The sequence below is a fragment of the Salminus brasiliensis genome, chromosome 16 (genome assembly GCF_030463535.1).
Source record: "Salminus brasiliensis chromosome 16, fSalBra1.hap2, whole genome shotgun sequence".
In the NCBI taxonomy this organism is placed as follows: Eukaryota; Metazoa; Chordata; class Actinopteri; order Characiformes; family Bryconidae; genus Salminus; species Salminus brasiliensis.
In genome coordinates, this window is record NC_132893.1 from 29,980,023 (window position 1) to 30,001,781 (window position 21,759).

General features: G+C 43.5%; 2 protein-coding genes across 8 annotated transcripts in view; one reads left to right on the plus strand and one right to left on the minus strand.

The window, feature by feature from the left end:
- The window catches only part of tjp2a (tight junction protein 2a (zona occludens 2)), a 44,671-nt gene extending 41,082 nt beyond the window's left edge, over positions 1-3,589 (plus strand). For all 4 annotated transcript variants that reach the window (XM_072659204.1, XM_072659205.1, XM_072659202.1 and 1 more), the window contains 3 exons: positions 207-497; positions 1,069-1,151; positions 1,619-3,589. In XM_072659204.1, the coding sequence (XP_072515305.1) occupies positions 207-497; positions 1,069-1,151; positions 1,619-1,796 (552 nt within the window). In that variant the 3' untranslated portion in view covers positions 1,797-3,589. The remainder of the gene's footprint in view (positions 1-206; positions 498-1,068; positions 1,152-1,618) is intronic.
- apba1b (amyloid beta (A4) precursor protein-binding, family A, member 1b) overlaps positions 3,586-21,759 on the minus strand; it is an 18,964-nt gene continuing 790 nt past the window's right edge. The window contains exons 2-13 of one of the 4 annotated variants that reach the window (XM_072659207.1): positions 16,165-17,925; positions 15,901-16,002; positions 15,750-15,789; positions 14,689-14,834; positions 12,334-12,366; positions 11,636-11,722; positions 10,236-10,439; positions 9,179-9,358; positions 7,118-7,330; positions 6,592-6,711; positions 5,302-5,442; positions 3,586-5,215 (exon numbers count right to left, since the gene is read on the minus strand). In XM_072659207.1, coding sequence (XP_072515308.1) covers positions 5,144-5,215; positions 5,302-5,442; positions 6,592-6,711; positions 7,118-7,330; positions 9,179-9,358; positions 10,236-10,439; positions 11,636-11,722; positions 12,334-12,366; positions 14,689-14,834; positions 15,750-15,789; positions 15,901-16,002; positions 16,165-17,880 — 3,054 coding nt within the window. In that variant the 5' untranslated portion in view covers positions 17,881-17,925 and the 3' untranslated portion in view covers positions 3,586-5,143. Of the gene's footprint in view, positions 5,216-5,301; positions 5,443-6,591; positions 6,712-7,117; positions 7,331-9,178; positions 9,359-10,235; positions 10,440-11,635; positions 11,726-12,333; positions 12,367-14,688; positions 14,835-15,749; positions 15,790-15,900; positions 16,003-16,164; positions 17,926-21,759 lie in introns of all 4 variants that reach the window. The other 3 variants (XM_072659206.1, XM_072659209.1, XM_072659208.1) reach the window with 3 other exon arrangements.

Sequence of the window (21,759 nt, forward strand, 5' to 3'; positions counted from 1 at the left end):
ACTGAGCACCTCAACATGGTTTGGCACAGTTGTGTAAAGACGCAAGCCTCCATGTTACATAGTAAAATTGGCAGCTACATTACCCTCATAGCTGCATCGCAAAACACTATGGCTGTTTAACTGGTGTACCTTCATGTATATTGATACAATTCTACCTGGCTTTCCCCACAGCACTGAAAACTGTTCCTCCAATATGTTTGTTCCAGGTCAGGTCTCATGCTCGTGGCAGTGACAGCAGAAGTTTTGACTCACACTCCAGCAGCACAGTGAGCAGTGACACCCCTGTTAGCTCTAAACCCCTTCCACCTCCTGTGGCCCTCAAGCCCAGCTTCTCTGGTCGACCTGCACCTGCACCTGCCCCAGCTCTGGAACGCGTCTCCGATGTAGAAGATCCAGCCAGCCGCTCATTCCTGGGCAAGGTGAAGGCCTTTGAGCAGATGGACCACCTGGCCAGAGCACAGAGAATGTTGGAGCTACAGGAGGCCGAAAACGCACGGGTTAGTCTCTCCCTCTCTCTCCATTTCACCACCCACACTCTGCCAGTATGTTCTCAGATGTGCTTGCATGCGTATTGATTGGCTTATTAGCTCAAATACTTGGTGAATAAAGTGATTCAGTACAAAAGGAACTTTATCTGTATCCTGTGCCATTTCATACATGAAAAGCATACACACAGCCAAGTAGAGGTGTAGAAATTCATTAGGGGTCCAAGCATCGAACATTTCTTCACGATTTTTACTTGCTGTAGGCTGATTGGTCTCCCCTTGTGTGTCTTTATTTGGCCCACCATGAGGTATACAGATGTAAATCAGGTTTCTACTGATTTCTTGGCTCATAACGAACAATGATTCGATTTGATTTGATCAGAGTGTTTACTTCTGACTCTCCAAACTTGCAGTACAACCCACCCAACGTTCCAAAAATGGTGTATTGGTTATTAGTTCTGAATCACATCAAAGTAATCTGACGAGTCATTTCGCAATGAATTGAGCTGTTGTGAAGTTCTAGATAAACCCCTATTCCCCCTGATTTAGACCATTACTGAAAAGCCTCTCCTTCTCCCTGCAGCTGGAAATCTCTCAGAAGCATCCTGATATTTATGCTGTCCCCATCAAACCAAAGCCCAATCAGAACAGACCGCAACCTATTGGGTGAGTTCAGTGCTTTTACACCAAGCGTGCACTACACTACATGGGCAAATTGGGAAATCATTACACCTACTACTACACCTAGCTTTTATGACATCCCGTTCTTAATCCATAGGCATTAATATGAAGTTGGTCCCCCTTTGCAGCTCTAGTAGCAGGGTTGAAAGTCTGCAGTTTTTGAGGCAGCAGAGTGTTGGAGAGTCTTCTGCACTATGCACAGAGCTCAGCACTCGGCCCTGACCCCGCTCTGTAACTTTACGTAGTCTCGCAGCAGTGGTATCCTATTACAGAACCACATTGGAATTCAGTGAGCTCTTAAGAACCACCCTAATGTGTGTAAAGGCAGACTGCATGGGTGATTAAAAGTTGTGTCCCAATACTTTTGTCCATAAAGTGTATTTACTCTGAACGAATCATGAATTTGGAGGAGTGCTGTGCTCCCAGTGTAAAGCACCCCTTATATTTTTCAGTTCCAGTTCAAACTCAGAATCTCACGGCTCATCTTCCAAACCACCCTACATGGAGGGTCGTGGCCACTACCGCTCTTCTGCTGCCGATGATGACGAGGAAGAGTATCGCCGCCAGCTGTCTGATCAGACTCGCAGAGGCTACTACAACCCACAGAAATACAATGACACTGAACTGTAGGATACAGTCTCCCAGCTCATAGCAACTGCTGAAAGGTTGGAGAAGCTTCATTCAGAATCATTCAGTCTAATGAGAAGCTGTAGCTCCATCAGTGTTTGTCAATTAGGTTGGAGGATAGAGCCTAGTTTTTTGTCATGTAATTGAGCTCCATCCTGTCTAGATTTGATTGGCTACAGCAGCATAATCCAGGTCAGCAGTGTAGTATTTTATTCCAGAAACTCTGGAAGTGTTTTGTAGTGAAATGTAAACTCCAACCCAAAGCGATTTGATTGAATGGTGATTTTTGACGTTGTATGGAAAAGCTTTGTCTGACCTTTCAGCAGTTGCTATGAAAGTTTGCATTCACATGCTCAAGACACACTGATCCAATGTTCTCAAAAGACCATTCACAGACCTAAACGTTGGTGTGCCGACACCATGTGTGATAATCTTGCAATCGACATCATGCTCATACTAGAAACTCCCATTTGCAGAATCGCACCCTGAGGTAAACCGAAAGGTCCCTTGAACATCACTGGATTCTTAAAATTACGAGATGGTCCACAAGTTAAAATATCAGTGACTCTACATCCATAATCTTCACTGATTAGCATTTGATGTTGCATGACAGCAAGTTTAGCGTATTGTAACACTACTTCCAAACCCCAAACTGTACTACTGGCGATCAGCTACCATTGAAATGTACACCAGACAAAACGTGTCCGCCTTGGAGCCGATGTTGAAAAGCAGCATTTATTTTTTCCTAGAGAAAACCAGGTCTGGAGTTATTTACTCTGAAACTAGCACTGAGGTCTCTTGGAAGGCTCTAAATCAGGGGTGGGGAACCGAGAGCTGGAGTCCAGCACAGTTTAATGACTTCCTGCTCTGAAACACCAACTTAATGTATCCGCTAAATCTTGCTCAAGCACACCTGATTCAACTCGCCTGTTAAGCACAAGAAAAGCCTCCATGACTGGAGTTCTCTGCTGAGAACTAGAGTGCTCTTCTCCTCATTCACACAGGTTCAGCTCTTCAGTTTTTATTCTAGAATTTTCTAAAGCTAACTGAGCTGTTTGTTGGACAATATTGGAACAGTGTGTTTTGACCTTTTAGTGTTTTGGCCCCTGAGTGTGATGTAGGATCACAAACTTTCACCTCTCTCAGTATACCAAGGGCTTTGCAAAAAGCGTGTGTTTATTATAGAACTGTAAGTCCGGGGGGGGTGTGGAGGTCTAGTGTGGAAATGAAGCATATATGGCATTACGTGCCACCCTCCTCTTCTGAGAAGTGAACATGGTCTATTTTTCTCTTTTTATATTTGTAACATTTTTATATGAAACAGAAAGACTAGGTGTATATTTTCATGTAGCTTCACTGATTCTATCGACTATTTTGTTACATATATTTGGAAAATGATTTTATTCATCTGCAGTATCTGTGTTTCCTCTAGCAAGTTTCTAGTCAGTGGAATATAAAGAAAACCAAATTCTATGTGCATCCATGTATGAATGGAAAGAGATGATCTATCCTGTTCTGTTCAGCTGCCTTAAACTTCGTGCTGTCTGATTTGAGGCTTTTGGAGGAGGTACAGCTACAGTTAGCATGCTAATGCATATATTTCCATACCTTTTATACAGTCTTTTTTGAATACATTTGAATATATTCGAAATTTGATCGATAGTAGGTCCGTACAATTTCTGTACCTTTATGATCTCTGCTCTGGACTCCCTGTGAATGTGGATAATGTAGAAAATCAGAGTGTTTTTAATTGTCAAAGACAATAAGACAATAAACGAAGTGCAAACCAGTCGGAATCTGTTTTCCTTTACTTTCATGAATATCATTACTGGCAATCATACTCTCAATAAATAAATTACATCTGTGCTCATAATGATAATATCTAGTATCTGGTAGCTTTTACTGCATTACAATGATAAATAGCCTCTTTATATTAGTTTAGGTCCAGTGTTTTGATCATATAATGTTATATATATATATATTTTACCATATCAGTCTTTGGTACTCTGGTGAACGTGTCGCATTTAGCCAGTGCCAGGTGGATGAATCTGTGGTGAGCATATACAGCCATGCTGGCCATACACTACATAATTGTGTACTTTGTCTTTTCTGTTGTAGACAAGTTTAAAAAAAAAAGGTAAAAAATTAAATCTATGTTGTTGGTCTAGAAAATCAATTGTAAAAGACATTTTTGTGAAATTGCTGCTTTTAAAGTAAAATACAATATAAACAAAGACCTTCCACAGCACAGAAAATGCCTTTAGAAAGCAACTTGTGAATAAACTACAATGTTCTCCAACATCTGCTGTATTTAGCTGCTTTCACACTGAATGCGGGTAAATCTGGTAGTAGGATGTGAGTGGCAAGAGCAGGGCGTATTGCGTTTAGTGTTATAATAGCTATAGAGTGTCTACATGCTAGAGGCTGAAGGAGCATCACAAGCTTAATCCCACAATGCACTTTAATTAGGGTGCTGCATTCAGCTCTGCCAGACTAGAAACCTGCCTGAATGCTGAAAAAGACACTCAACGTCGACGTGGTGGCGCGTCAACCAATAGAAACGAGGATGAAAATCCAAGATGAAGGAGAGGCCAATCAGCGTGGTGTATTCTTTCCCAGTGGTAGAATATGAAGACTTGCTGTGTCGTGTGGAAGCTCTGCACGGAGTGTGTTTGTAAAATGTTTTTTTAAATGGTCCAGATGTACACGCCTTCCAGACGGACAAGATCTGCATGTGTATGTGTCTACCGCTCCGTCTCCCTGTGGTGTCTAGTGTGTAGCCGCCCTGACTTCCATGAAAAACAGAATGCATGTCATTTAAAACTTTCGGTAACTTTAGCTAGTACGCTAATTATACTAGCTATCAAATAAATACAGAAATAAAGATTTAGCTAAATATGCTGAAAATCTGTTACCAGTAACCTGATAATGTAACATTTATGTTTGAGGTGGCTGCAATAGACTATTTTCAACCTAAACCCTGTGCTCTGCTGGGAGCCTATGGGAGGTCCTTATTGCACACTATGTTACTTTAGAAGCACACATTTCACAGAATCAAACACCAGCTTGGCTTTAAACCATCAACGCTGAGAGAAATAAATGCATTGTCCAGCAAACATGACTGGTTATACCTTTAAGATGTCATGCAGTGTGGCCCCAGCCTTACGGCCATGTTCAACTGTCAGTCAGGACCCAGACAGATTAAGGCAGGTCAAAATGCTCTGAGAGACAAAAAAAAAAAAAGATTTACATCCAGTAATAAATATGTAAACAATCACAGAAATATTCAATATTTGAACTGAACACGGGTGAGTGAGATGTAGCGCCGGCAGCCGTGCTTTCCGCGTGCTTCAGATGTAGACTGGCTGTTCCTGGGCGGTCAGCAGGCGGTACATGGCGGCAGGCATGGTCTTCATATGGATCTGAGGGAAAGATTGTCACTTTAATTCACACCCTTTTTGCAACCCTTTGTTTTCATCGTTTAACTGTAGCGTCAGTTTTACTCTACCTCTCCAACTGCATTTGAAAGAATGTGAACAATCTTCTCGTGGGGTGTGGCCACCACGCTCTGGCCGTTGATTTCAATGATGCGATGACCAACTCTTACTCCGCCCCTCTCAGCGATACCTCCCCTCATCAGACTGCAGATCTGTGACGGAGAGAATGTACACCAGCCATAACACTACAACCACCTGCCTAATACTGAGTAGGTATCTGGCAGCACCAAGATACAGATCCTGTACGTTATACGATGGGAACTCAATTAGCATCAATAAACATGTCTTAGGTGCCTATGACCCTGTCGCCCGTTCACAGCTTGTTTCAGTGGCACTTTTGGTAATTACTGACCACTGCATACCAAAAAAAAAACCACAAGACCAGCCTGATGTTTCAGAGATGTTCTGATCCAGCTGTCTAAACATCACAGTTTGATTCTTGTTAAAGTGGCTCAGATTCTTATGTTTGACTATTTTTCCTGCGTTTAACTCCCTCATCACCTTGAAGAACTGACTGTTCACTGCCTGCCTAATACAGTACGTTACTGTAGATGAAGATAATTAATGTTAGAGCTCCGGGCTATTGATGACAAGGTTGTGGGTTCGATACCTGGGCTCTGCAAGCTGCCACTGTTGGGCCCCTGAGCAAGGCCCTTCACCCTCTCTGCTACCTGGGTGCTGGAGTTGGCTGCCCACCACTCTGGGTGTGTGTGTGTGTGTGTGTGTGTGTGTGTGTGTGCGCTCACTGCCCCTAGTTTACTAGTGTGTGTGTGTGTGTGTGTATGTAGTACAGTGACCGATACATTCACCTTCACCTTTACTTTACTTTTCTTTATATTGTGTCAGAATTTCCTGATGAATGGACCAACAGAAATGTTCCATAATTTTGGAGATACAATGCTTTTGCATGTTTTAGCAGCGGGAGTATATTTGTTTTTTAAGATGCAGATTTTAACTTGCTGTTAATGAAGTGAACCCAAACTTAGCTTAATTATATGTCAGGACAGTAACCCTTTGTGTGCCCTACTTCAACTGTAACAGAGCTGCTTTGTGTGTTACGTATGGAAAATGACTGCTTTTACTGGTTCAGGTTTTAATTAATGCATAACTCACTTCATTAATTAAGAAGTACAACATAAAATCAATTCATTGGGGTCTAGATGATCTTTTTCATTCAGACTTTTGATAATCTCGGCTATCTGAGTTATACAGAGCAGCGTGCACAAAGCAGAAGCCACATCATCCTCAGTGTGTGAAGTTCATGTGCACAAAATAACAGCGACAGGCCAGACGTTACTCACAATGCCATTCTGAACGCTGAAGCCGAGCTGGTAGCGGAGGTCCGGTCTGCGGATGAGGACCATGGTGACTGGAGGACACCGGACAATGTTCATCTTAATCCTGGATTGAGACTTCAGCCCCTGAGGAGGAGGAGGTACACAACATTCAATACCAAGTCATTCATGATAAAATGACCACCTTCACTTGTCTTCTCTAGCTCTCTAAGCTGATAAACACCGCTTAATTAGGTGGGTTCCAGGTGGGCCATGTGGCTCTGAGGGGATTTGTACATACTTACTGGGACCCAGTTGGGCTTCCCAAATGGTACAGGCCATCTTAATCTCACATGGGTGCCATGCCTAAACCCTCCTCCTCCCATCACTGACCTTGGTGGGCATGGCTATGTGGGTTCCCAGTTTCCAGCAGAGCTACCCATACAGGCCCCGCATGGACATGTTAGCTGGGTCATATTCATTAGCCACAATATCTACACAATGCGGTTCATTAACAGTAGACTCTGAATGCCAAGCAGAAGATGACCCTCACTTTGATGATGCTCTGGCATGTGGACAGTGGCAGGCCCACCAGGCTGGTGCCGTTCACTGTCATGATCTGATCTCCGATGTTGAGACGGCCCGATTTAGCTGCTGGTCCGGCGTGCATGAGGCTTGCGATGATGACCGTGGGCAGTATGGACCCCCAGCCAGACTCCACAATGACCACCCCGAGCATCTCTCCTTTCTGCTTCTCTATGTACACCTGTTACAGAACGCACAGCAGCAGACAGTGTTTGAGTGCTGGAGAGCTCCAGCACACCTGACTCTGACTAATCAGCTCATTAATAAACCATTCCTGAGCTGAACGGAGGGTGACAGCAGGAAGCATGACAAACTGCTCACTTCTATGATTAGAAACCACAGCATTAGAGCCCACAAAACTCCAGGACAGGGCTGACGAAGAGTGTTACACACAGACACACTGGAGTAGCATAGCCAGTTCAGTCCCAGCTGTGTGGTTTTATGATTTTTGTGATTTTAACTGACTGTTGTGCCAAACTACCAAACTGTCTATGAGTCCAGTGTGTACGGTCAGGGTAAAAACACAAAGAACCAGGGGCCAGATTCACAAGTTCATAAGAATGGGCCTTAGAATGAGAATTATCCTCAATCTGTTCTTGAGAAAAGTCCAAACAGAAAGTCTAGGTCAGATTCATGATGTGTTTTTAAGCCAAAGAATTGTTCACAGCTCTGCTTTTACAATGTTGGATCACATTGTCCTTGGACACTGAACAAATCCTAAATAAGAAAACGCTGGTGGCCGTCAGAATCTCCTCTTTCTAAAAACAGGTGGTGAAAACGGCCCAAGGTTCCTAAATGCAATTCACGGTAGGAAGTTTTCAAATATTCTCTTAAGAAAGAAAACAATCTCCATTGTTTTCTTATGTAGGTTGTTGCATCAATGCAAGATACATTTTTTTTCTTTTCCATTTTTCAACTGAGAAAAAACAGAATCAAACTTCATTTAATTTCATTTAATAAATTTCGAAAATTCAGAAAAAATCCGTAAACAAGATCTAGAATCGAGGAAACAGTGGAGGAAACTGCCAACATGAAAAAAATCCTCTAAATCCAAATGTTTGTGGACACTAGGGGTGCGCAATATATAATGTCAGAATCGTCATCATGCTATGTCATTTAAAAAATACAAAAGAAAAAATTGCATTGTTCTCGTTTTTCATGACAGATCTTGCAGAGGCAGATTATATCTCTCCAATATCAATTTTTTGGCTCCAGTCTTGGATTGCATTATTAATAATCATGGTTTCGGATTATTGCCTTCTGGAGAATTCTGCAAAAAAAAATATTGTATTTTTTATATCACGATATCTATCACAGAGCAACTAAATATCTCAGTCACTTTTTTCATACAGCCCTTTGTGGACACCCCCCTTCTAATGAATGCATCCAGCTACTTTAAGCTGCATGCATTTCTGATGTCAGAAAGCTGCATAATTGTCTTATGTAGAAACTAACAGTACTTTAAGAAAAGTCTTAAATCTGTTTAAAAATTAATATAACTAAACTGATAATTTTTTACAGTCTGAGTAAAGGCTGCACAACATATCAGTATAGCGTGGTTATCGCAACGTGAACGTGTGCAATAGTCACATCGCAGAACATGCAATGTTAATTTTTGTTTCTTTTTATTGTTTCATACAAAATTCACACTGTGTAAAGTGTCTTAAGGAAGTGTTTTTTTTCGTCATACCTGAGATACATAAGAGATATATTGCTTAAATATATCTATAATATTATATTTCCACATTCGTAACATATATTTCATCCGTACAATTTTGTCTTTACTTACTTTTGGCAACTATGTGTTTGCAATGTTATTATTGTCTGTTTAAATGATTTCTGAGGAACTAATTAACGTAACGTTTTTTCAGAGCACTTCAGATTTAAACACTCGAACCAGAGATGAACTCCAATCTGTACTACAGCCATTCCAGCTACCTACACTAAACCCCAGCACTGCACGAGTCGTCGGTTCACTGGCAACAGCACAACAGCACATTCTTCTATCATGATACAGAGGGGAACTCACGTCTCTGCAGTTCTCCGACTTGGAGAAGTGGATGAGGTCATCGTTGTACATGTCCTGAGTGTTGAGCAGGTCACTGTACTCTCTCTGGCTCAAATCTTCAGGGTCAATACCATTCGCCCTCAGGAACTCCTGATACGCCACACTGAAGGCCTGACCAATGGACTGAGCTATCAGCTGAGCCTGCAGAGAGGAAGGAGAGGGAGAGGGAGGGTGAGAGAGAGAAAGAGAGCATCAGATCGAGAGAGCTCACGCCACAGCGAGAGAGTGTGAATGAGGCATGAACAGCTGGTTAGGTGTGTGTGTGTGTGTGTGTAAGTGTGTGTGTAGGGGGGAGCAGGATTGTTGGATTGTTTAAAATGAGGCTTCAAATGAAGTAACTGGGTCTGTTTTCAGTGCTTCAGGCTTTTAAATCTGTATTTGAAGTCTTGTAGTTGACACTCTTGCAAACTACACTATATGTCCAAATGTTTGTGGACACTCCTTCTAATAAATGCATTCAGCTACTTTAAACGGCACACACACAGCTTGTCTAGTCCCTGTAGAGAAGTATTGCCATTAGAATAGGACTCTCTTGAGTAGATAAACATGAACCTATTGGCATCATGCGTTATGCCAGGTGTGGGCTAGAGGGGTATAAAGGCCCCTAGCATTGAGCTGTGTTCTCTGGAATGATGGTGGTGCTCCATCCAATATTTCTGAGATGAGTTGGAAATGAGGTGGGGTGGCAATCATCCAACATCCTGACCTCATTATCACTCTTGTCACTGTATGCAATCAAATCCTCATGGCAATGCTTCCAAATCTAGTAGAAAGCCTTCCCCTGACAGTGGAGAAACAATGAATGAGGTGTCCCAATACTTTAGTCCATATAGTGTATAATATAATAAGGTGATGATCTCACCCAAAAAAAAAACAGGTGCCTTGACTCCAGTGATACGATGGCAGAAGAACTTTATCTTTATGTACCTTCAGGCGAAGTTCTGACCTGACTTTCTGGTACCAACTTTATAAAAGCAGTTTTTCAAACTCTTGTTAAGTTTTACAGTGTTTTACTCACGTCCTCCGACTCAAAGACGTGGCAGACCATCCTGTACTGGCGGCAATCGTCTCGCGCTGGGTTTGAGTGCTGCACGTCCGCTGTGTCCAACTGCTCCTGAGCGCTACGTGACCGGACCATCTTCCTCCGGGCCATCAGCACCACCATGTTCCCGATGTCCGCGATGTACGAGATGGTTCTCAGAGGATGGTCCATCATGGTCTCCTGCTAGGCAAGGATGTTATGAGTCATGCCATGGAAAAAACTCAACCAACAGACCAATGAGCCCCTTGAACCTTTCATTTTAAGACGTATACATCTTATACCCTGCCCAAGGCGCATCGCGATGCCTATTGCTACCTTACACCCAGTCCCAACAGTCTATTCTCACACCTTCAGCATGCATCATTTAAATAGCAACAGTGCTTGCGAATATATCTATGCCGATAGGCGTGGTAGTCTTGAAATCAGGTGTGCTCAGGTAAATTTCTGGCATACTGACAATGAAAAGAAAAGTTAATAGTCAGTACATACCAGTTGGCAGCTATGCTTATACTTTTACATCAACAATAAACAGAATACAAAATAAAAGAATTAGTATTTTAGAGGCGAGGCGCTCCACTGCTGCAGCAAGCCTTCCCAGACTGTGCACAATGCGCCATTGAAATATCAATCCGCCAAAGTCAGACCGCACCTGGCTCTTAAAGGGAATAGGGATACACTGATTGGTTTATTATTGCACGTTACGCTCAAAACACACCCATCATGAATTAAGAGACTTAGTACATGCCTTTTGCACATTTTGAGATAGCAAGGCGTACTTCTCCTGTCGTTACGACGGTGCGCAGTTGACGGCTTGCCTAAAGATCGCTAAAATAGGGCCCATTGTATCTGTTCTTGTGTAGAATCTGCATTAGGCCTGAAAACTGCAGTGATTGCAGGACTGGCCTGAATAATCTGAATACTCAAGTATTTGTCAGTTACGTTGGTGTTTCTTACTCTATTCAGTATTCTGAAGCTTTGACCATTTTTAGCCACAAAAACTGCAACCAAACCTACCATAAATTTCATCACCAGAGGTCTTTAAAAAGAGCAGTTACTGATAGAATACGGAACATTTGGAGCATCTTTGGTTCCAAAATGGGATAGAAACGCTCCAAAACGTGGAATAAAATCTTTCTACATTAACTTCCATTGAAAAGTTACTATTTTAGACTGACAATGTTTTTGACAATGCCTATATATTTTGATATGCCTATTTATGATCACAAATTTTGTCCATACGCCCACATCTGTAGCCCTGGTCTGAATGCAAGTGACAGATGAGGGAAAGAAGAAAACCTGGAGGAAAACAAAGGAAAGGAGAAGCAAGAAGCTATAACTAGAAAGAGAGAAAGAGAGAGGGTGAGAGCGTTACTCACCTGTGTGTCAGCGTTAAGCACTTTAATCCTCTGAGTGGACATGAAGAGGTCCACCTCGATGGCAGATGGAACCTCACCCTCAGCCCCCTGCTGACACCCCACAGGAAAGAAAACAGCGGTCATTCTTTAGGGTGTAAAATCAGGTAAAAGGCCTGAAAACTGTTCTGATTGTTTACAGTTCTTTATAACAGCTCAATGCATCATGAAACTTCACTTCATCCAATTCATTTGATTCAGTATATTGTTTTTTGTTTTTTTAAGTACACTAAATATAATATAGACTGAAAAATTATTTTTTTAAATGTAAAACAGCCTGGATTTCTTTTATTTGTGGCACAAATAGGAGCGCCTCAGGATGCATTGATGCATTTTTACAGCTCTAGTCTTTCTACAACACTATCCAACTACTCAGTGCCAAGACACACAAATACACAAGGATGACAAAGGACCAGCTAAACACAAAACATCTGGACAGGGTGATCAGCGCAGAGGGGCTGGTTCTCCCTTTAATATTGTCTATATTTCTGCCTCTGCTAATCCCGTCTATTTCATCTAGCAATTCCCACAAAGTTCAGGAACATCCGACATGAGATAAACATCCCTCGGATCACCGACGACAAAAGTAATCACTTCACAGTGAACACGCAGACTCCTGCCTACGAAACAACTACGCATCCAACATTAACAGCATACTGTACCTTCTGCCTGTTTTGGGCCTGTTTCTGGGCTGCCTGTTCACCGAGGAACAAAGAAAAGAAGAGCGGGTCAGAAGAAGCCCACAAAATTCAAAGCGACACGATGGGGGGCCAAGAAGCTATTGGTTATTCCAGATGTGATATTATGGGAGAGTTTGGCCAAAAGGGGGGACAGGGTGGGCGGGTTGTCATGGTGAGGAATCCCTCACAATGGGATAGGCTAATGCTTCGTATGAACTCCTATCAACATGCCCTCGCCTTATTGGAGTGGCATCAGCAGCCCCGAGGAGCAGAAGTGTCTGCAGACATCAACTGTTTGTCACTCATATTTGTTTGTTGTTGCCCACTCACTGCTTTACCGAAGAATACAAACCCCTCTGCCAGTCTGCCTGAGAAGCCTCACGTAACCTCCAGCACAGGATTTACCATGAATTCAGCACAGGCATCAGCACTCATTAAGCTTTCATTCAAGCATGAGTACTGGTGCATGTGTGTGTCCACCTGCACATTTTCACACTTTGCATATGAAAAATCAAAAACAGCATCTAGTTCATATCATTTTTAATCCATTTGACCATCTTACCTTCAGCCCCAGTCCGATTATATCATTAATTCATACACATCTGCAGTAAGACTGCCTCAACATATACTATATGTCTAAATATTTGTGGACACCCCTTCTAGTGACTGCATTCAGCTACTTTAGGTAGCACCCACTGCTGGCACAGATGTGCAAATGTACACACACAGACTCTGTGAGGCAGAATGAACCTATTAGCACAGTGCTGCCTAATGCCAGGCATGAGGGGGCTTCATAAAGGGGTATAAAGCCACCCAGCATTGAGCTGTGGAGCTGTGGTTTTCTGGGTCGATGTCGTTCCATTCAGTGCTTTGGGGATGAGGGTGGGGTGGTGATCATGCAACATCCTGACCTCACTAACACTCCAGCTGCTGAATGCAATCAAATCCTCACGGCAATGCTGCTCCGAAATCTAGCAGAATTACTTTCCTGGACAGTAGAGACAAAATAGGACCTCTTTTTTTAATATCCTTGATTTCAGAAAAAAACATGAATGATCAGATGTGCCAGTACTAGGGCTGGGCGATATGGTAAAAATACTAGATCACGATATTTAAAGACTTTGTCCGTGATACACAATATTTATCACAATATCACTGTAATCATAGACTAAAAACATCAGCAGCGACAGATTCTTTAAAAGTACTTTTCAGATACTCGTACTGAATACAGTGATTTTTATTCAACCTCTGCTGAGCTTCTAATTAAACCAGCCTAATCCCACTATTAGTAATGCAACCTGCAGCTGATCAGTTTTTATTAAGCACTAACAGTATCGTCCATATGCATAGAAAAGCATATTGTTATCACATAACAAAATTTATCACAATACAATACAATGTCATCATATTGGCCAGCTCTACCTGATACCTTTGTCTATACAGTGTATTTTGCTTTTTGCTTCTCAGTGTGTCTCTGCAAATGCAACAGAATTACTGTTTACTAAATGGCAAACTAGCTGCCATTGTCCATTTAGAAATGGAAGTCTCAGGCATGTTTAATGCTGTGTACAATGGCATGCAAACATTTGGACACCCCTGGCCAAAATGTCTGTTACTGTGAACAGCTAAGCAAATAAAATGTGCACTGATTTACAAAAGGCATGAAGTTGAAGATCAAACATTTTAATATTATTTTTTATTTTTATTTATCTTTTACAGTTTCAAATTAACAAACCTTTGGGCACCCTGTGTGGTCAGTACTAGTAACACTAGTAACTCTAAACGCAAGCACATCCTCTGTTTGGATGCAACTTGAGAATATGATCCCATAACGACAAGATGCAAACCTTCGAGCTAGAAACTCACTCCTCCTCTGGTGACTTTATTGCTGTCCGGATGCGAGAGTTTTATTACTGAGGAGACTTGTAAACATTTCTTTTACAGACGTCCCAATAATCCACTAATTGGACTAATCCAATCTAAATAGGGCTTAGAAGTCTTTTGATTCTGGTTGGGGGGGGATTTCCACCCATTCCTTCCTGCAAAAGGCTTGTAATTCTGAGACATTCTTGCCCAGAGTTTTGCATGGACCTCCTTTTGTTTTTCTACCCTGTATTATAGAATTTTACAAACATAAATACTATACTGCATAAAATGCTGTATGCCTTCAGGAGATCAGATCATTTTCTACCCACTTACCTACTCACAGTCACAGAAATTTTGATCAGGAGTGCCCACACTTGTGCATGCCACTGTATGTATGTGTGTATAAATCATATGTAAATTACCCTCACAATCCTGGCCAAGGCCACCACAGTCTTAGCAGCTGGCTCTTACCCGGACACGATTCATGGCCTCCTGGGCCTGCTGCATGCGGGCACTCTTGGTGGGTGTTCGCTCTGACAGCAGCTGGGTGGAGCCCAAGTAACTGGCAGCGAATATGATGCCATCAATTAAATCCTCTGGATCACATGGCCCTGGAACTGGAAAAATGCATAAGCATAAAAGCTATAAGCATAAGGTTACATGCCAACATTGACAACAATATTATTATTATTATTATTATTATTTACATCTAGTATTACTTACTATTATCTATTGTTTTTCTTATTATCACTACTACAGAACTGAATTCCTTAAAGTGGAATTCCACCAATCTCTCGGTATAATGAATTCCTTAAAATGGTGCAATGCAGAGAACCTTATTGACTCTGTCTAAAGAGCTTAACACCTTGAACCTTAACAAGCTATTCAAAGAAAGACACAAACACAAAAACAGTAGGAATATGTTTCCTGAGGCCAGAGACATTTACATTATTTTGAGAAGATTTGGGCCTAAAATGTTTCGTTCCTGAAAGTCACCAAAGACCAAAATTTCCAAGATGTACCACTACCTTACCATCAACATTACACTAGTACACAAGTCATTTTGGATAGTAAACATCTGAACTGATATTGCAACCCCTGATATATACATTTTACAAAGTAATGTACAATTACTAGGTACATATTTACAAATATTTGCATAGTAATTACATTATTTCACATAAAAAACACTTTAGTTGTTTAGTTGTATAAAATACCTACATTCTGGGAGGAATAACCTGCCTGAAGCCCCTACCTTGTGTCTTCACATGTCTACGACAAGTCTGCGCAACCCTCCACCACCCAGTCAACTCCCTCTTAACCCTTTCATCTATCATTCCTGGCTCCACATATTTGAGTACTCAGTCTTCTCCCAAACCATCCTAAGCTGAAGACTTGGTCTCAACTAGCAAAGTCTTAATATTAATGAGTTCAAGGAGGAGTTAATACTACTGTTCCTTCAACTACTACTACGACTACTATTCCCACCGCTACTAAAGATGCTAATTATGATAAAAAGAAGATGAACTTACCATCAACGTATGTAGGAAAGGCAGCCAGATTTCTTCTAAGCTGGATATACGCAAATATACAAACAGCACCGTCACAATTTCTATCAACCTTTCTGAACACCATTTTGAACAAGTCAACGTAGCACAGGCCCACCATAAGCCAATCGCTCACCTCTTCAGCAGGCGGTAAGCTGGGAATGACATCTGCATCCCGGCACGGATGCGTCCTTGAAGATTCTGCTCCCAGAGGGGCTATGCAATCTGCAACTGGAGCCTAAGAAAATGACAGAATGGCAGCTGATGGTGTCAGTGGTTGATGTTTTAATCTGTAACTACCTTTGCAGTGTTCGTTTTGACTGAATGCGGGAAACCTCAGAGGAGGAGGATGCAGACCGCCAACTTGAGAGTGAATGCAGACATGTGGGCAATCACTCACCTTGTACTGTGGAGAAGAAAGCTGAGGGTGAGCCGGTGAACAGAGCTGTGGGTGGCACTCCTCCGCCGGGCTGACGTCTCGCCTCATCACCCACACTGGCTCTTTAGGCTTGTCGGGTGTATAGGGAGAACGGACTGTCTTGGTCTTTACTTCCTCAATGGCCTCCTTGATGTCCTTTATTGCCAAAGAGATGGCATCTCCAGAAATCTTTGAGAACCCTTGCACTGGGCTTTGAGCCCCTGCAGATGGCCTGTCTTCTACTGACTCACTTATGTCTGCGCCAGGTGAATAGGGACCAACCTCAAGTGGCTCCTTTTGAAGCTCATGAAGCTCTTCAAAGCTGCTGTTGGAGCTTGTGTGCTTCCTGACATGCATGGTGCCTCGATCAGGGCTGCTGGCCTCATCACCTGACTGTTCGTCATAGTGGTGCAGCCTGGACCCCACGGAAACCAGCTGTCTGGGGTCTTCTTGTGGGCTGACCTGGAGTTTAGGCTCTACAGTAGACAAATCCTGGTTCTCTTGCTGTTCTTCAGACTGTTCCTGGTAGTCTTCGGTGAGATACGATTCTGGTGGGCTCATCTGGTAGAGTTTTGGGTAGGAATCAGAATAGGGTTCTGGACTGGAGTCTGAGAGAGGTTCCTCGTAGGAATGAGCCCGAGATCGACATTCAAGCTTTGCATCTGTGCTGACTGGAGTGCAACTGGTCTGGCTGAAATGGGCAGGGCCTGCTTTGGGCTCTGTGGTGTAACTCCTGAGGGGTTCTGAGAAAGGCTGAAAATGAGGCATGGCTAATGACTTCAGAGGAATCGCGACAAAGGGTGGCACATCCACCCTTATGGGCCCAGTCCTCCTGCTGTGGGAGCGAAAGCTGTCTTTTGATCCAACACTGACTGCTATCCAGCCATTCTCACCCTGGTACTCTTGCTCCTGATCAACCTTTTCATGAGAATCTATCTCCTCCTCCATTTTTTCCTGACCTCTCTCCACTTTCTGTTCTTCTCCACCTCCTTCACATTCTTCCTGGTCCTTCTCTGCCTGCAGGTCCTCTGTCTGCTCCGAATGGGTGTGGAGGCTGCTCTCTGTACTGGAGGAACAATGTAGGCCTGGGCTGGCTTCATCCTGCTCCTCAACAACTGGTGCCTCCTGTGGTGGGGGAGTTAACTCCTCCTGTGGAGAAGGAGTCAGCGTCTCTTGTGAAGAAGGAGTTAGCAGCTCCTGTGATGAAGGAGTCAGCAGCTCCTGTGAAGATTCTTCAGGAGATAAAGCATCTGTTGCCTGATCTGTCTCTGGACCATTAGGTGGTCGTTGCAGTGCTGTATCTCCAAAACCCTCCCTAGGTTGCTGTTTGCTTCTGTGCTGATGGTGAGCTCTCTCTCCACTCCGGCGGTACCTGGCCACCGCCGGACGTGACTGTTGTCCTTGTCGTGGCTCGGCATCTCCACTCTCGCTTGCCTTCCGCTGTGCCTGACCCGGGACATGCCTCCTGCGGTGTCGTGGTGGTCCCCGGCTAGTCCCAGATTGGTGTTGGTGGGACTGCTGGTGGTAGTGATGGTGATGATGATGATGGCCATTTCCTTGACCGTCCTGGTTGTTTAGCTGGCATGGCCTCCACCTGGGACGACCACCTCCTTCTAAAGGCGTCCCATTAGGCTGCCGGCCGCGATGAGGTGGGGGGACTCTAGATCCCGTCTCCTCCGGCTCCTCCCTGTGACTCATGGTTGCTGCAACAGAGCGGACATGACCTGGATGGCGCTGCACAGCCTGATGGAGATGAGAAAATCAGCTGAGGTCAGTAGATCATCTAGTGGCTCACAGCTAGTGCAAAAGCTTTATTTCTCAAATGAGACTGATGTTTTTGTAGGTAATCAAGGGTGCGAAACTCAGGTCCCAGAAGGCCAGATTTTTGCTCAGGCACACCTGATCGGTTTACTATGCATGTTACAGCAGGGATCGGAAATCAAGGGCCGGAGTCGAGCACAGTTTTCTGATTTCCCTGCTGTAACATGCAGATAAATCCTATAACATGGGTGTGAGGACTATATACAATGAGTAATTTAGATTTCATTGATTACTTTTACCCCTTTAACTGTAGCTTTATTAAACAGTTATTCATTTTGTGACGGAAATTCGCACCCCACCACCACCCCTGCATCTCCTGATGGTCCAATTATGCTAAACCTCTGCCTGACAAGGAAGGTGTCTGGCTTCAGGTCCCATCAGCTCGAAGTCCCTTAGAACTCCAGCCCAAATTTCTTGAATTCCCCTTACTTCTTCCTTGTCTTCACAAAAACCTACATTAGCATTTCAGTAATACAACAAGGGATTCCAGGCTTTTGTACGGTAGTGTTACAATAGCGAGGCACCAGCATGACCAGCCATAGCCTCCTTTCAAACTGCCTTCAGGTCACATATGCAGCACCACTCCGTAGTAATGTGGGGAGAGAGGCAGCAGCTATCTACCCACCCAGTGTGAGCAAACCAACTGTGCTCTTTCAGGCTCCGGCTGCTGATGGCAGGCAGCATGACCCGGGATTCAGACCAGCAAGTCTATGGTTATAGTGGCAGCGCATTAGTCCGCTGGACAAGTCGAAACCCCTGTCAGCTACCTTCTTACTGCCCTGTCCCATCGCTTCAATGAGGATAGCAGCGACAGCATAGCTGCCAAATCCTAACCAACAACCAACCCTGCTAATAACCCAACTCTGATCTAACCTCCACCTTTACTATGCTGCTTCATTATAATGTGTGTTAGCAATAAGACACTGTCTGTGGCCTCTATAGTACACCCTGGGGATAAGGGCTCGATCTCAGAGGAACGAGAGGGTTAATCTCCATCATTTACTCTGGCCCCCAAACCGCTGGCAGATGGTGGGGCAGGAGACAAATCACAGACGTCATTCAGACCCGCAAAAGGGGGGGGGGGGGGGGGGCGGTTAAGGATAAGGTGAATTATCCTGCCCTTAGCAACCTTACATGAGAGAAAGCACATTCCAATGAAGAGGTGCTGGATGCAAAGACAGCAGCATCGGTTGTATAGCTGGTGGAGCTGAAAGTGTAAGCTTGGCTGCAGCTGTTTAATGGAGGATTGACATACGATGACTCTGTTTACGTTTCATTGACTGTTCGTAATATGACCCCCTTTAAGGTCAGCCCTAAATCAAAAGTGACCCTTTTGACCTTTTAGTTCAGGTGCCAGAACATATGTTTGATATTGATATTTTAATGTATGGCAACAAAAAGCTCTACACCATATCCCAGGAAACTGTCACACAAGACCCAGAATCCACTGCGCTGTACACAGAACAGTGCAGAATAATGACTACTGGTCTGTACATGCAAGTCAGCTCCAGACAGGCGTCAGTAACCAGTCCCGTTTCCATCTCCCGTCCACCAGGAGGGCTGGGCGATGGGCCGTGGCCCAGCCACAGATGGCCTGACTGTAGGCCTCAGCCACACTCCCGTATCGCCTGGCCTGGAGCTCAGCACGTCCATCTGTCGAGTCTCCAGACAAAACCCGCAGGCTGGGGATTTGCTTCACCATTAACTCAGTGATCTTCAGCTAACCCCCTTTGGCAACACCGTAGCCCTTATCTCTATTTGCGGTGTGTTTACGACATAGACTTGTAGTGTTTACACCAGCAGCCATGTCTGATTGCAGTCTTGTTCCAAAAATGAAGAAAAGGCTGCATCCAAAATCAAACCTAGTAGGCTTTCCCACCATAAGAATTGCATTCATTGGTATAGTCAGGATAATAACACTGTCGCATGTCATTTTGAACACAATTTAAGCCTTTGTGAGCTGTAGGCAACCCCCCATCGCACAATGCTACCAGGGCTGGGAGGGTGAAGGCTAGCGTGTGCTGTGTAGGCAGCAAATAAGATGCAGAGTATTTTGTGCCTTGACATTTGGCTGTGTCCCAAACCAAACCAAGTACACCATCATTAGAACTCCATTTATTAGTATAGTCGGCATAATGATATGATATAATATATTATATAATTATGAGCTTTATTGAGCTGTAGGCAGCAAAATATGATGCAGAGTATTTTGTGTTGATATTTGGCTGTGTCCCAAACCAAACGTAGTACTATTAGAACTCCATCCATTAGTACAATCAGCAGAGTTTTTGGTGCTTTGATATTTGGCTATGTCTAAATCTCGATCTTAGCGTTTCACCATTACAACTGCATTCATTAGTATAGTAAGCATAATTTATAGGTTCTAAGGAATGCAGCCTTAATGAGCTGCCTAGACTGTCGGCAGCAGAAGATGATGAAGAGCATTTTGTGCCTTGATGCTTTTCATAGTTCTGTGAGTACTTACTTCAGGCATGTGGTTACGCCAACAGCAGTGATCAATCACACCAGTAGCAAATGGTAAATGCAGGGATTGGTCCAAAAGTGAAGAATTTGCTTTGGTTACGTCTCAAACCAAACCAAGTACACCACGACCAGCACAGCATTCGTTAGTACAGTGAGCCTAACTATGGGTTTGAACGCAGCCTTTGTGAGCTGCCGTTTTAGGCATGTGGTTACATCAGCAGTCATGGCAAATGCAGTACATGGTCCATATATGAAGAAATTGCTTTGGTTACGTCTCAAACCAAACCAAGTACACCACCATTAGAACAGCATTCGTTAGTACAGTAAGCCTGCGTTCTGCCTAGTGAGCTGCCTAGACTGTAGACGGCAAAAAAGGATGCAGAGTATTTCATGCCTTGATATTTTCATAATTCTGTGAGCGTTTTAGGCATGTGGTTACATCAGCAGTCATGGCAAATGCAGTACATGGTCCATATATGAAGAAATTGCCTTGGATGTGTCCCAAACCAGACCTAGTACATCACCATTAGAACTACGTTAATTAGTACAGGATGTATAATACAGGGCCTGATACTATGTGGTGTTGATCGCAGCAGCAGTGAGCTTCCCAGACCGTAGGCAGCAACAGAGATGATGCAGAGTTTTGTGAATTATATTTTTCATAATTCTGTGAGTATTTCAGACATGTAGTTACATCAGCAGCAGTGATTAATCACATCAGCAGCCATGGTGTTTGCTTGCAGTCTTGTTCCAAAAATGAAGACACTGCTTGCGTAGTTGCGTCCCAACTCAAACCTAGTACAGCACCATCAGAACTGCCTGCTTTAATAAATGAGGTATAATATATCATGTATAGTGTAATCTATGTCGTGGGATATTGGGATGCAGCCTTTTTGGCTGCGTCCCAAACCAAACACTAGAACTGCATAAATAGTATAGTATGTATAGTATAATACTATGTGGTGATTAATGCAGCCTTAGTGAGCTGCCTAGACTTCAGACAGCAAATATCAATATGTTCAATATGTGTAATATGAGGGTTTGTATGGAAACAAATCCAGTAGATGTCTAAAACACTGAGAACGGTCAGAGGGAACAGCATGTAGTCTGTTCTCCACTTGGTAACGTTAGTAGACAGGTAGGGCTGCTTATCTCTGCCTGAGCATTTCTGCTCTGCCCACACAGCGTAATATGGACATAATAACCTAGTAATACGTACAAAACACGCCTCCAAAATTCACTGCGTTCATTTCTGAACAGCTCGGCTGGTTT